This window comes from Staurois parvus, unplaced genomic scaffold, assembly GCF_062004578.1.
Source record: "Staurois parvus isolate SC_StPar_1 unplaced genomic scaffold, SC_StPar_1.0 ptg000257l, whole genome shotgun sequence".
Lineage (NCBI taxonomy): Eukaryota > Metazoa > Chordata > Amphibia > Anura > Ranidae > Staurois > Staurois parvus.
Genome location: NW_028318053.1, coordinates 1,083,794 through 1,099,154, shown reverse-complemented (window position 1 = coordinate 1,099,154; position 15,361 = coordinate 1,083,794). Strand labels below are relative to the sequence as shown.

At 41.2% G+C, this 15,361-nt stretch overlaps 1 protein-coding gene across 1 annotated transcript in view; it reads left to right on the top strand.

The window, feature by feature from the left end:
• Positions 1-15,361, top strand: part of GALNT4 (polypeptide N-acetylgalactosaminyltransferase 4) — a 189,517-nt gene that overhangs the window by 53,256 nt on the left and 120,900 nt on the right. Inside the window, exon 3 of the mRNA XM_089681040.1 lies at positions 4,669-4,838. Coding sequence (XP_089537166.1) covers positions 4,669-4,838 — 170 coding nt within the window. The remainder of the gene's footprint in view (positions 1-4,668; positions 4,839-15,361) is intronic.

The window sequence follows — 15,361 nt, the reverse complement described above, 5'->3', positions numbered from 1 at the left end:
GATCCCTCGTAGTTGGAAAAGAGCCGGTAATGCCGTAGGCTGGTATTTCAGCGGGTCCTGTCTCTGCTTACTGCACACTGACATACACAGCTACAGCGGCTCTGTGTGATCCCTCCGGTCAGACTGTCATCTCACATTTACAATCATGCTGCATCTCTATTGCCCAGATGTAAGTGTGGATATTTGTTTTCATTAAACTGTTACAATGTTTTTATTCCCTCCTGCTCCCTGGCTACTTGTTTCCTTTGCATGTCCTCCTTGGATCTTCCTCTGATCTGTTACTGCCAAGGAGCTGTAGAGTCCATCATCTCCTCCGTCCCTCCAGTGGGCTGTCATTTTTACCGACCACACTGGAACGCTCTCATCTGGCATCACCCCCCCCATGGTTCATCCACGGATTCTGTCCATGCTGGACTTCCTTCACAGCGGGACTGGCTTCTAGTCCTCTTCTCTCTCTCTCACCCCACTGGAGGATTTGGATCTGCAAAGGACTAATCCCATAGACCAGGGGTCTTGAATTAAAATTTTACGGAGGTCCGGTCAGCAAAATTTCCTTCCAACAGAGGTCCGAATCTTGTTAGCGATATAACACATCACTATCCTCCAGTACCTTTTACACTGTAGTCCCCTCTACATCACAGTCCCCTCTTTCAAGAAGTCCCACAGTGTCCTCCATTCCCCTTCACATCACAGCCCCCCTTTACAACACCATGCCCCCTAACACAACACAGCACCCCCTAACACAACACAGCACCCTTAACATAACACAGTGCCAATTTTAATGCAAGCCTTCCCCTGCACAGTCCTATGGTACCTTAGGCAGAACAGAAGCACTAATCCTTCTGGGGTGTCCTCTCCTGGGCCTCCAGCCCGCCACCGATGTCATCCTCATAGCGGGCGGGGGTGGGAGGAGCTGCAGACCGGGACCGAGGGGCAGGTGCTGCCCAAGTGGTCCGCCATTTAGTGACCACTGCCATAGACCCTTGTTCCATGAGTTTTTCATCCTACTTGAGGACTTTTCCTTCACAGGACTGTGAGCGCTGAGTTGTTATACATTGCTGCTTTTTTTTTTTTTTTTTTTTTTTTTTTTTTAGCTTACACCTGTTCTGTGCAAGTTGCTAATAACTAAAAATCTTTCCAGACCTCTCAAAAGTGCAACCTATTAAAATTGAGCTAAAGTGATTCTAAAGGCTTATTATTATTTTTTTTTTTTTAAGATAACAAACATGTCTATACTTACCTGCTGTGTGCAGTGGTTTTGCACAGAGCATTCCGGATCCTCCTCTTCTCGGGTCCCCCACTGGCGCTCCTGGCCCCTCCCTTCTGTTGGGTGCCCCCACAGCAAGCAGCTTGTCCATTCACACACGGAGCCATGGCTTGGCCCTGCCCCTCTTCTCATTGGCTCACTGGCTGTGATTGACAGCAGTGGGAGCCAATAACTCCCGCTTCTGTCTCCACCAATGAGGAGAGGGAGTCATGGGTTAGCCGAGACTCCAGTGCACATCACTGGATCGAGATGGGGCTTAGGTGCGTATTGGGGGGCTGCTGCACAAAGAAGGCTTTTTACCTTCATGCATAGAACTGATGATAAACTGATGAAAGAACTGATGGAAAAAAAAAAACACCCGTTTTGAAAGGACCCTAAATAGAAAGAGGCCAAAGATAGGCTGTGTCTGTATAAAGAATGGGAGGAACTAGGATGTGTCTGTATAAAGAATGGGAGGAACTAGGCTGTGTCTGTATAAAGAATGGGAGGAACTAGGCTGTGTCTGTATAAAGAATGGGAGGAACTAGGCTGTGTCTGTATAAAGAATGGGAGGAACTAGGCTGTGTCTGTATAAAGAATGGGAGGAACTAGGCTGTGTCTGTATAAAGAATGGGAGGAACTAGGCTGTGTCTGTATAAAGAATGGGAGGAACTAGGATGTGTCTGTATAAAGAATGGGAGGAACTAGGATGTGTCTGTATAAAGAATGGGAGGAACTAGGCTGTGTCTGTATAAAGAATGGGAGGAACTAGGATGTGTCTGTATAAAGAATGGGAGGAACTAGGCTGTGTCTGTATAAAGAATGGGAGGAACTAGGATGTGTCTGTATAAAGAATGGGAGGAACTAGGCTGTGTCTGTATAAAGAATGGGAGGAACTAGGCTGTGTCTGTATAAAGAATGGGAGGAACTAGGATGTGTCTGTATAAAGAATGGGAGGAACTAGGCTGTGTCTGTATAAAGAATGGGAGGAACTAGGATGTGTCTGTATAAAGAATGGGAGGAACTAGGATGTGTCTGTATACACACAATGCATATCCAAGCTGTATGTATGAGAATTCAATAACTGCAGTGTCGGAGGAGGAACTCTGATAAGCACCATGTGTGAAGTGACAGGATGAGAGGAGCAGCTCAGCAGCCACAGTGACCACAGAGGGGTGCAACTGAAATCTGGGGAAGCAGAAGCCCTCCCCAACACCCCTCTAGATCCAGACATGTCTATTACACTTCTGTCCAAGCAGTAAATTAGCACATTTACCATCTTGCCAGACAGCCGTTTCTGTGTGACACCATGAAAACAGAGCCATGTGACACAAGCTTGCTCTAGTATTATGCTTGGATGTGTGTCCATGCAGGAAGCTCGTCCACAGCTCCCAGGAAAGGAGGGACAGAGAGGGGGTGGATTATTGAAGTCTTATCCACCCCCTCTAAACTTTCAAACTCAAGGTGGACCGTTACTGGGAGCTACATGAAAGATGCAGTGCACGTGCTGGAAACGCCAAAGGAGGTAGGAAAGAAACAGCAGCTGATTTGTGATGGTGATATTTTCTAACCATTTATCCCATCCCATACTTCTCCTTTAACTCGATTTTAACAGGGCACACTTTTGAGAGGTCTGGAAAGATTTTTAGGTATTAGAAGCTAACAGAGAATAGGTGTAAGTTTAAAAAAAAAAAAAAGGAAACCTATACTTCTCTTGTAAGGTGATTGCCAGAGGAATGTGGTGTATGTAATGCTGCTTTGTTTGTAAAAGGAAAACTTCAGTCATAAAAAAAAAAAAAAAAAAGCATTAGATGCACACATGGACTACAGTATATAAAAGGTGCAGCGCTAATATACAAATGAATAAAAATGATTTTACATAAAAGTTCAAGGTGACATAGTGCATGTAGATAATAAACACTAATGATGTGTCTGGTAGACGTGAGGAAAGGATAATATCCAAACAGGAGTTCAATGTGAGGATGTGACTAAACTTTCAAACGTTCTGATACTTTTCCAGGCAACACCGACTGTGTGCACGGTGAAAAATGGGGGTACAAATTGCGCACTCACCAAATGCGCAACCTTTATGCGCTTTTCTCTCATATATAAGATCTCCAATCCCTCCTCCAGGGTCTGGTCAGATCTGGTCAGGTCCCCTTCTTAGTCCAAAACCTTGTAATCAGCGTCCTCCTTTGATTATCACCACTCTCCAAGATACCTGGCTCCCTCAGGAGCTCAGAAGAAAGCAAAGGAGGCCAATAGTGCAGTATGTCTCAAAGGTACATTTATTCCCACATATAGCAGATACAGGTATGGAAGAAGCAAAAAAGAATACTGACCCTGTGTGTAGTAACCGCCGGGCCCCTCGTGGTGCCGGCGGTGCATGCGTCAATCAGCTGAAGCCTGACCCAGACGCGTTTCGAGCAATAGCTCTTTGTCAACGGGTATTTGGCTATCCAGGATAGCCAAATACCCGTTGACAAAGAGCTATTGCTCGAAACGCGTCTGGGTCAGGCTTCAGCTGATTGACGCATGCACCGCCGGCACCACGAGGGGCCCGGCGGTTACTACACACAGGGTCAGTATTCTTTTTTGCTTCTTCCATACCTGTATCTGCTATATGTGGGAATAAATGTACCTTTGAGACATACTGCACTATTGGCCTCCTTTGCTTTCTTCTGAGCTCCTGAGGGAGCCAGGTATCTTGGAGAGTGGTGATAATCAAAGGAGGAGGCTGATTACAAGGTTTTGGACTAAGAAGGGGACCTGACCAGATCTGACCAGACCCTGGAGGAGGGATTGGAGATCTTATATATGAGAGAAAAGCGCATAAAGGTTGCGCATTTGGTGAGTGCGCAATTTGTACCCCCATTTTTCACCGTGCGCACAGTCGGTGTTGCCTGGAAAAGTATCAGAACGTTTGAAAGTTTAGTCACATCCTCACATTGAACTCCTGTTTGGATATTATCCTTTCCTCACGTCTACCAGACACATCATTAGTGTTTATTATCTACATGCACTATGTCACCTTGAACTTTTATGTAAAATCATTTTTATTCATTTGTATATTAGCGCTGCACCTTTTATATACTGTCTATTGGGAGGTCTTATATGGTGCCTTTGGTGTACAGCTGCTGTGTTTTTTCATGAGGCGCTCGCTTATTTATATATTTCAAACACATGGACTACAGTTTGCCCGCTGAGTAATTCATTTTATTATATCTTAACATTGCTTGTATTGCTCCAGTTTACCCCATTGACTGACTGTCTCATTACTGTTGCTTGTAATTGCTCTTTAATTATTTAAAAAGAAAACTGCTCAATAAGCTTTATAACTGCCATTCATATTCTCTTTGTAATATTTAGGCAGTTTGTATAAATTTAATCTGCTTACACATCTTCTATTTAACAATTTTCAGGTGCAAGTCCAAAACATTTCCTTATAGGAGACTTCCAACAACTTCGGTTATCATAGCATTTTATAATGAAGCTTTGTCAACACTGCTTCGTACAATACACAGCGTTTTAGAAACCTCTCCTGCAGTACTTCTGAGAGAAATCATATTAGTGGATGACTTCAGTGATAAAGGTACTTGTTATGAACATCAGTGACTTTTTTTTATCCTTGGGACTTAATGGGTAATGGTTTGGTTTTATACATATTATCTTTCTCATTTTATTATATTTAGAATTAAAACAAACTTTTGCCAGGTAAATATGACATAATAAATAAATATATATATATATATATATATATATATATATATATATATATATATATATGGAGTACCCCATGAAATATCTTTGGAAAGTAGAGCAGGAATAAGAGTACTGTGTTAAACACACTACCTGCATGTATTCCTTTCCAAGATACACCTCTCCTAAAACTTCCTGGGACATAGCAGTACACTCAGGTTAACACTTTTTGCTTACAGACCCTTCTACTTTCTGAATAGAATTAATTGCTGCAAGTGGTGGCCCCAGTAAACTGTTGCTACAACTACTACTATTAAAAAAAAATAAAAAAATAGAAGCGTGAAGTAGATATCGCATGGGCCAGAAACATTGAGCTACTGATGTCTCCTCTGTGTTTCAGCATGAATAATTGCATAATTGTGTCACTTTGCCTCGCATGATTTGATTTCTTAAACTTTTTAAGAACTGTGATATTCGCATCATATTTCCTACTTTTTTTTGTGCTGTTTTAACAGTAACTTTTTATTAAATAAAATAATCACAATTAATTCTAAAACAATGTCTGCATTAAGGGATAAGGTCACCTTTCATAACATGTTACACAGAGTGTAACAAATCTTATTCAGAGTGCAACAAATTACGATCTGACCAGCCCCCACACCCCCCAGATCCCTGTTGTGACAGCTAGCGGGGGGGCCACATCATTCATTCACAGCATTCTGTGAATGGGAAAACTACAAGTCCCTGCAGCCTTTGCGGCTGTGAGCTTGTAATTTTTAATAAACTTCCACAGCGCTGCACAGCACTGTGGTAGTTCATTGAGCCTTCCTGTCAGTACCATCTGCTTGCTCATGTGGGATGTACAAGCAAGCAGATTTACTGATCGGTCAGGGGGAGGCTTGCAAGGCACCAGTGATCTGCTGATTGCTGGTGCAATGCTTTAGAGACGCCACAGACAAAAAATAATAAATGCACATTTTTTACCTGCAAAAAAAGTGCATTTTTTATTTTTTGTTAAACGGTGAACTTATCTTTTAAGACACTCAGGTATCAACGTACATTTCTAGTATAAATTGATCTAGTCTAATTCCTGATTATCTCCATTTTATAGTGATTCTAAAGGTTATTTTTTTTTGGGGGGGGGGGGGGGCATGACAAACATGCTATACTTACCTGCTGGGTGCCTCACCACCTCTCTCTCCCCTCATTGGCTGATAGCCCAATGGCTCCTGCTTGCTGTCTCAGCCTGGGGCAGCCGAAGCTGTTGTTCACATCACTGGATCGCAATGAGGCTCAGGTAAGTTTCCAGAGGGCTGGGAGCAGTGCAGCATTCCATGCATGAAGGTAAAAGCCTAGAGCCTTTACAACCACTTTAAGATTTATCCCCTCCATTGTTAAACTTCCACATTTATTCTCCCTGGAGAAGAGGTGCTTAATATGGAATGTGATCACAATATACAAATCTTTAAATGGTGACTATTTAATCTAGGTGTAGAAAAATTCAAACACTTGAAAATGCGCTTCTTGGTGAACGCAATGTACAGGGATGTGGAAAATGATAGTGACATATGTGCACACACACTTCCACTCTGGTTGAACTGGATTGACTAGTGTCTTTTAACCTTACTATGTTCTGTATTAGCTTAATTATAAATACAAAATTTGCAACAGACCTCTCTTCTAATCTCTTCATCTGTAAAAAGAAAAAAAAATGTACTCCTATATTTTTTATTCTTTAACAAAGAACTGTTTATTTATATGCTTTCAGATCCTTTTAAAAGTTGTGGTTTAGCTCCTGTTCACACTGCTGCGACTTGTCATGTGATTTGACCATTCAAATCCCATGACAAATCATATCCAATGATTTGGCAATGGAACCATTCTAATCGGTGTGACCAATTTTTGAAAAGTAGTTTCTGCACACTAAGATGCAGTTTGCTAAGATGCCCTTGAGTTTTTTTCTTTTCTTGTTCAAAGTGTTTTATTGAAAGAGCATATCGGTGTACAGGCATAAATAAAACCATGTACAAAATCAGTGTAATACACTCCGTTTACATGAAGAAGAAAGATTTACCAGTTAGTTCTAAAAGTGGTTATATCTATAATCAAACAAAACCATTCTGTAGAACTGGGAACTATCATGAATAATCGTACAAAATAACCCCAGTTTTCAGGGGTAAAAGCTGTGCCTAAACACTCCAAGGTGTTTTGCGCAGAGTGCAAAATAGTAAGCCTGTAATGGACAATACAAAGGAAGAAAATAATGAGAACAAGGGTAGAGGGGGAAGTGAAGAGAGAAAAGCAAGAGGGTAGAGAAAAGGGTGTGGGGGGAGGGGACTTTTCAGTCTCCAAGAAGTCAGGTAGTGCCTCTTGATCTGGTGGCAGGGAACAGTTGTCTCCTATAATGGCTTAGTCAGGGCTCAAACAGTGTTTGATCAGAGTTAGTAAGAAGTGATCGACCCATAGTTGCCAAATTTTAAGGTGTTTCGGCACCCGGTCAAGTAGAGTGGCTTTGATTTTACATGGGATCATAAACAGTGTTTCAATTTGTAGTCTCGTAGAGACTTAAGGGGGTTTATTTACTAAAGCTCGAGAGTGCAAAATCAGACTCACTTCTGCATAGAAACCAATCAGCTTCCAGGTTTCATTGCCAAAGCTTCATTGAACAAGCTGAGGTTAGAAGCTGATTGGTTTCTATGCAGAAGGGAGTCTGATTTTGCACTCTCCAGCTTTAGTAAATAAACCCCAAGGTGTCAGTCTTCCAAGCTTTAGCAATGGTTTGCTTAGAAGCAATGGTCTCATACAAAAGTATATTAAATTGTGGGGGCATCAAATCCAGGTAACGTTTGTTCAGTAGTGCTACGGTAGGATCTGGGAGGAAGGAGATATTAAAGAGAACAGATAGCATTCGGAATACCTTTGTCCAGTATGAAGAAGCCACAGGGCAAGTCCACCATATGTGTAGGTGTGTGCCACTGTCCGCACAGCACCTAAAGCAATCTGGGGAGTATGAGGGGAGCATTTTAGCAATTCTGGCTGGGACAAGGTATCATCTGGTCATAACTCTGTAGTTGGTTTCCAGCACTAGAATATTAGCATTAGAAGATTTAGTGGATTGCCAGATCTCTCATTTTTTTTTTTTTTTTTCTTGAGAGAGTCCCTTATGCATTTTAAGGTTAAATTGCTTCTTGGCCAACTTCATTGAGTGGCCACGTGTCTTCTTAAGCAACCTGAGACTGAATGGTTTCTTCCCTATGGAACATTCACCATTGAGATGGACTATGTTGCCAAATGTATTGGGATGCTTGCTTTTACAAGCACATGAACTTTAAGGGCATCCCAGTCTTAGTCCGTAGGGTTTAATATTGAGTTGGTCCACCCTTTCCAGCTATAACAGCTTCAGCTCCTCAGGGAAGGCTGTCACAAGGTTTAGGAGTGTGTTTATGGGAATGTTTGACCATTTTTCCAGGAGTGCCTGGCTCCCAGTTCTCCGCTCTAATTCATCCCAAAGCTGTTCTATTGGGTTGAAGCAGGACATCCCCAAACTGTTCCCACAAAGTTGGGAGCATGAAATTCTCAAAAATGTCTTGGTATGCTGATGCCTTAAGAGTTCCCTTCTCTGGAACTAAAGAGCCAAGCCCACCCCTGAAAAACAGCCCCACACCATAACCCCCCCCCGACACACCAAAGTTTACACTTGGCACACTGCAGTCAGGCAAGTACCATTCTTCTGGCAACCGCCAAACCCAGACATGTCCATTGGATTGCCAGACAGAGAAGTGTGATCCATCACTCCCGAGAACACACTCCATGAAGCTCTCTATGCACTTTTGTTGTGCTAATCTAAAGGCCACATGAAGTTTGGAGGTCTTTAGCTATTGACTTTGCAGACAGTTGGCGACTTCTGCGCACTTTGTGCTTCAGCATGCACTGACCCTGCTCTGTCACTTTACGCGGCCTACCACTTCGTGGCTGAGTTGCTCTTGTTCCCAGTTGCTTCCTTTTTGTTATAATACCGCTAACAGTTGATTGCAGAATATTTCATGGATGGACTCATTGCGTAGGTGGCAACCTATCAGAGTACCATGCTTGAATTCACTGAGCTCTTCAGAACAACCCATTCTTTCACAAATGTTTGTAGAGCGCAGTCTGCATGCCTAGGTGCTTGATTTTATACACCTTTGGCCATGGAGGTGATTGGAACACCTGAATGCAATGATTTGGAGGGGTGTCCCTATACTTTTGGCAATATAGTGTATTTGTATATTAACCACTTGCCGACCTCCCGCAGTACTTTTACTGCGGACAGGCAGCAGCTGCAGGAGAAGCAACGTACCGGTATGTTGCTTTGCCTGTACTAACACGAAGGGTGAATCAATTTAAATCATACCGGCTTTGCTTCTGTTTCTGAAGAGCTGTGATTGGCCCACAGCTCTAACCATGTACCATGTGACCAGTTGGAGCCAATCACAGATCACTGTATGTTGAACTACAGTTTAAAGCAAGCATTGCATTGCAGAGCAATAATCTCTATTGCTCCTGCATTGCAAAGTGTAAAGAAGAAAAAAAAAATCCCTGATCACCCCTGCTCAGAAGTTATTATGGTAACATTGTACTCTGATGAAAGCATTAAAAAATAGTAAAAAAAAAAGAAATATAATGCTAAAAATAAAATATTGAGAAAATGTATACCCTTTTTTTTTTTTTTTTTTTTTTAAGGTTGTGTTTTTTTTTTTTGGCTACTTGCCAACCACCCGCTCGCAATGTGCGGGCGACTGACGGCTCTGGGCAAAGTGAGGTACTCTTACATTGCTTTGCGTGTGCCCCCTGCTGCCCCCTATGCCGGTCCAGGGAGAGAAGAGAGAACACTACACTGGGTAAAAGCACTACATTTTGCACACATGCACACACACATTATATTAGCACATTTAACCCTTTGATTGCCCCTAGTAACCTTTTGATCACCCAGCCAGTACTATTAGTACAGTGTCAATATGTAGAAATTTTCACTGATCACTATATTACTGCTGCTAGTGACATCAGATAGCATCAGGGTCAGTTAGCTCCACTCCCAGCCAGGGTCAGCTAGCGTTAGATTGCCCGCACACTATCGCACTCATACCATAGATTGCTGATCACCGCCATTACTTTTATAGTGTTTGTACGGATCAATATATTGATCATGAACAGAACTATACTAGTGCTTCCTTAGTATAGTGTCCACCAAAACGCAGTTAGGATCAGCCCGGTTCGCTGCCAGCACTAGTGTTTAGCCCCTCTGCTGTTTTTCATGGAAGATTTGTATTTGATTGTGGGCCAAAGCAATTTATACGCACAACAGTACATGGCTACCCACCCAAATTCAGTTCTTGCCAGACAATTTTCATGGAAACCTATCACGGTTTCATTCTATGCCCATGTACTCTGCTGTTCCATGTATGCCCAACAAGGACCAGCAACATACTGGTATGTAACTGGACTTTGGTTATACTGAAATCATGTCTGCAGCTACAGGCATAATCCTGGTATTGTTTTTTTTCAGTTGGCGGTCAGCTTTCATGTTAAAGCAATCCTAGTAGCTAGTTAGCCACTAGATTGCTTTTACAAAACAACTCGAAGGGACACCCCCCACCCTCTGCTTTCTCGGGCTCTCCCGTTCCACCAGGAATCCCAAGAATGCAGCCAGTAGTTCCGCTGGCTGACCATAAAGCTAATCGAAGAATGGAATGGCTCCAATCATTTCTGTGGTCTAAGTAATTGGAAGCTATGAGCATTTCATCGTTTAGTTTTCGTCAGATATAAACAGCGCCATTTTAAAATTGGGAAAGCATCTGATCACACCGATCTTGGTGTGACCAGATGCTTTAAGGAAAGAGGAGAGATCTAGAGTCTAATAGACCCCAAATTTCTAATAAAAAAAATAAATACTTGTCACTCCCTATTGCTATCATGGGGGAATATTTACATTTCCTGTGATTTAATAAAAGTTAAAAAAAAAAACAAAATTGAAAGGGACAGTGTAAAAATAATTAAAAATAAATAATTCACCCCCACCCCTGTGCTCGCGTACAAAGGCAAACGGCGGTCTCATGGCGGTATGTAAAAGGGTTTGCACCATGCATGTGAACTATCACCGTGAACATCAGATCGAGGGCAGTGATTCTAGCAGCAGACCTCCTGCGTAAATCTAAAGTGGTGACCTGTAAATGCTTTTAAGGCGTCAACTATGGATATTAAAAATTTACATAATTTGTTGCTGTTGCATGCGCAATTTTAAAGTATGTTATGTTTAGTTTCCATTTACTTGGCGTAATATCTTTTGTATGTTATCAAACAATTGGGCAATATATTATGTTTTTGTGCATTAAAATTCTAAAAAGTGTATCTTTTCCAAAATAAAGAGTATCTGTCACTGCATATTGCTATCATAGGTATCTATTTACATAACATCATCTTTTTTTTTATTTTAGCAAACAGTTGGGCAATATATTGTGTTTTGTGTATTAAAACTCTAAAAAGTGATTTTTTTATTTTTTTAAATGTTCATTGTGTGAAAAATTGCTGTGCAAATACTGTGTGATAGAAATTGCAACACTCGCTGTTTTTTTTTATTATCTAGGTCCTCTGCTTTAAAAAAATATATATAAAGATTGGGGGTTCAAAGTAATTTTCTAGTAAAAAAACTGTAAAGAAAAAGTGTCAGAAAAAGGCTTGGTCCTCATGTGGTTAGAAGAGTGGGTGATGTGTGCCATAAACTTCTAAAGTTGGCCCTCCCCAAATGACCCCGTTTTTGGAAAATAGACACACAGTATTTGCTTAGAGGCATGGTGAGTATTTTTGTTTGGAAAATGAAAAAGAAACTTTTTTTTTTTCTTTTTTTTTCCTGAAAAATTATATCTGAAAAATTCTCACTATGCTGGTTATCAAATTCTTTGGGGTTTCTACTTTCCAAAAAGGGCTCATTTAGGGGGGTGTTTTGGCATTTTAGGGCCTCCAAAACTGTGATAGGTTGTGAGGAGGTGACATGAGGAAATATGCCCTTTGCAAGCCTGAAGGTGGTTTTTGGATTTTGGGGGCCTGTATGTGGCTGGACGCCATGGACTTTTTTTCAGTTTCTTCTCAAATCTTTATTAGAATTTTGTATAAAAGTACAAAAATATAAGGTTAAGGGTAGAAATTGGGTACACACATCTCTTGCTCAACACCACAATTCAAATACAGTCTTAAGGTTGCAATGGCAGACATAAGATGGCCCATTGGCCATGAGCAAAATATACATCAACTATAAATTGCATTAGATAGAGGTTACGTGTCCAATCCAAATGATTATAAATATAGCATAATGTAGTTGCATAGTATTTTACTAATATTAGTCATAGTAAACCCGGATGTACGGGCCCACCAGAACCAGACCTCCTGAAAATATACATATAACAAACAAGAAGGAAAAAGAGAAGAACCAAACAAAGAGGGTACCAGGAGGTAAGGGAGAAGAGAAGAAAGTGTGAAACAAAGCAACCCAAAGGGGGAGAAGATAACAGAGCTCACATATTATTTGATACCACCTCACATTCAAGTCTATACATTACTATTGTTTGACAAGAATATCTCTTTCCATTGGGACCACTTCACCCATAGACTGATGAGTAACTGCTAAGGCCCTCTCGCATACATAATGTGTCTGTACTCTGTGAGTCACTTCTAAAATAGAAGGAATATTTGTTGATTTCCATTTAGTGGTAATAGCCAGTCTAGTGCCAATAAAGATATGACCTATTATCGTTCTATAATTGCCTGGGAAAAGGTTCAAAGTGATATTAACTAAGGCTAAACCCGGTGTTGGAGTGGATGTTGTGCCTGACACCCTTGAAATAAGAGCAAAGATTTCTTGCCAAAACATCTGTAGGCAAGGACACTTCCACATGATATGAAGAATGTTCCCTTCACCGCCAAAGTTCATCCAACACAGTGGAGATACATTGGGGTACATTTTAGATAGTTTCTATGGGGTAAGGTAGCTTCGATGCAGTAATTTCAGTGAACATTCCCAGTGGTTGGTACATTTAGTGATACTCAAATTGCTGCCCATGGCATTCTCCCACTAATCTCGTGTGAAGGATCTTTGTAGATCCCTTTCCCACTTTCCCACACAACGTAGCATGGATAGGTCATTATCGTAATGTAGAAATTTATTGAACCAGGAGATTCCATTTTTCAGTCTAATGGGATTAATAATAGTATGCCATAGCTTAGTCTATTTCCAGCCATGTCTTCGGGCCAGTACCGAGAAATCCTTTAATCTGCAGAAAAGGGTGTAATCCTTTACTCAGGACAGACGTTCCTCTATCGGCAAAAGTGTTGTAACCAAGGTCTCTTAAAGGTTTAGTATTGAGATTTGGAATGAAGTGTTCGTATGCAGAGAGTGGGATATTAATTTGAAGTTTGGGCGATGATTTAAATAATTTATTTAAACCTGTTATCCGGGCTTCCAATGTTGTAGTGATAGATGGTAGGAAGGTAGTTAAAATCTTAGAGGTAACCGATCTAGCCAGAAGTGCCCTAAGGTCTTTATTAGGGACCACATTCTGTTCTATTTGTACCCATAATTTGTCTGAAGGGGCGAACCATGCCGGAAGTTGGTCTAGGATTGTTGCATAATAATACATAGAGATTTCTGGGAGGCCTATTCCTCCTTTTGGACTTATGTTTGGTAAGGGACATAAACGGAATACGTGGTTTCTTCCCTTTCCAAATCTTTTTTTATGGCCACCTCTAGTTTATGGAAATAGGTCCGAGGGATGAGAATCGGGATTGTTCTAAAGTAATATAATATTTTGGGAAATATCAACATCTTGAATGCTGCTATTCTACCTATAAACGAAATTTCAAATTTGTTGATTCTTTGCATTTCCAATATAGTGGACTGAGACAATTTTTTAAAATTATTTTTAAAGGTATGTGAGGTTGGAGCTGAAATACAGATTCCAAGATAGTCCAATTTTTTGTTGGTCCAATGATAGGGAAATTTGTCCTTAAGGAAACTCAGAGGACTTTTCCTTATCGCAATTGGGAGGGCACAAGATTTTGCGATATTAAGTTTGTAAAAAGATACTTCACTAAAAGACTGCAGGGAGGTTGAAATTTCTGTGAGGGAGTTCACTGGGTCAGTGACAGTTAAGATTACATCTTCCATGAACAGACCAATTTTATGAGAAGTGGATGCCCGAAATCCGTGGATTATTTCTAATCTCGGTCGCTTCAATCACCAACGAGAAGATGATGGGGGATAGAGGGCAACCCTGTCCTGTGCCATGAGGTGATATTAAAGGGAGCTGACAGGGCATTGGATGTGAATACCTGAGCCGAGGGGACTGTATATAACGCCATGATGGTGGATTTTATGAAGCCATTGATGCCAAATTTAGTTAGAGTAGCATCTAGGTATTGCCAGTGGACTCTGTCAAACGCCTTCTCGGCATCTAGTGCCAAGAACACCGCCTGAAGTCCCCTTGACTCAACCAAATGCATCAAGTTAAGAATCCTACAAGTCCCATCCGCGGCCTTTCTGCCTTTTACAAAACCCACTTGGTCAGCCTGAATGAGGATAAGCAAATTGCTAAGATTTTGGCATATATTTTAAGATCTGTATTTAGTAGGGAGATTAGTCTAAAATTTTGGGAGCAGTCAGGAGTTTTTCCCGGTTTGGGTAGAGTAACGATAATAGCCCTCAACATTTCAGGTGGAAATGTGGATATACAGTGGGGATTGAAAGTTTGGGCACCCCAGCTAAAAATTTGTATTAATGTGCATAAAGAAGCTAAGGAAAGATGGAAAAATCTCCAAAAGGCATCAAATTACAGATTAGACATTCTTATAATATGTCAACAAAAGTTAGATTTTATTTCCATCATTTACACTTTCAAAATAACAGAAAACCAAAAAATGGCGTCTGCAAAAGTTTGGGCACCCTGCAGAATTTATAGCATGCACTCTCCCCTTTGCCAAGCTGAGACCTGCCAGTGTCATGGATTGTTCTCAATCATCGTCTGGGAAGACCAGGTGATGTCAATCTCAAAGGTTTTAAATGCCCAGACTCATCTGACCTTGCCCCAACAATCAGCACCATGGGTTCTTCTAAGCAGTTGTCTAGAAAACTGAAACTGAAAATAGTTGACGCTCACAAAGCTGGAGAAGGCTATAAGAAGATAGCAAAGCGTTTTCAGATGTCAATATCCTCTGTTCGGAATGTAATTAAGAAATGGCAGTCATCAGGAACAGTGGAAGTTAAAGCAAGATCTGGAAGACCAAGAAAAATATCAGACAGGACAGCTCGCAGGATTGTGAGAAAAACAATTCAAAACTCACGTTTGACTGCACGATCCCTCCAGAAAGATCTGGCAGACACTGGAGTTGTGG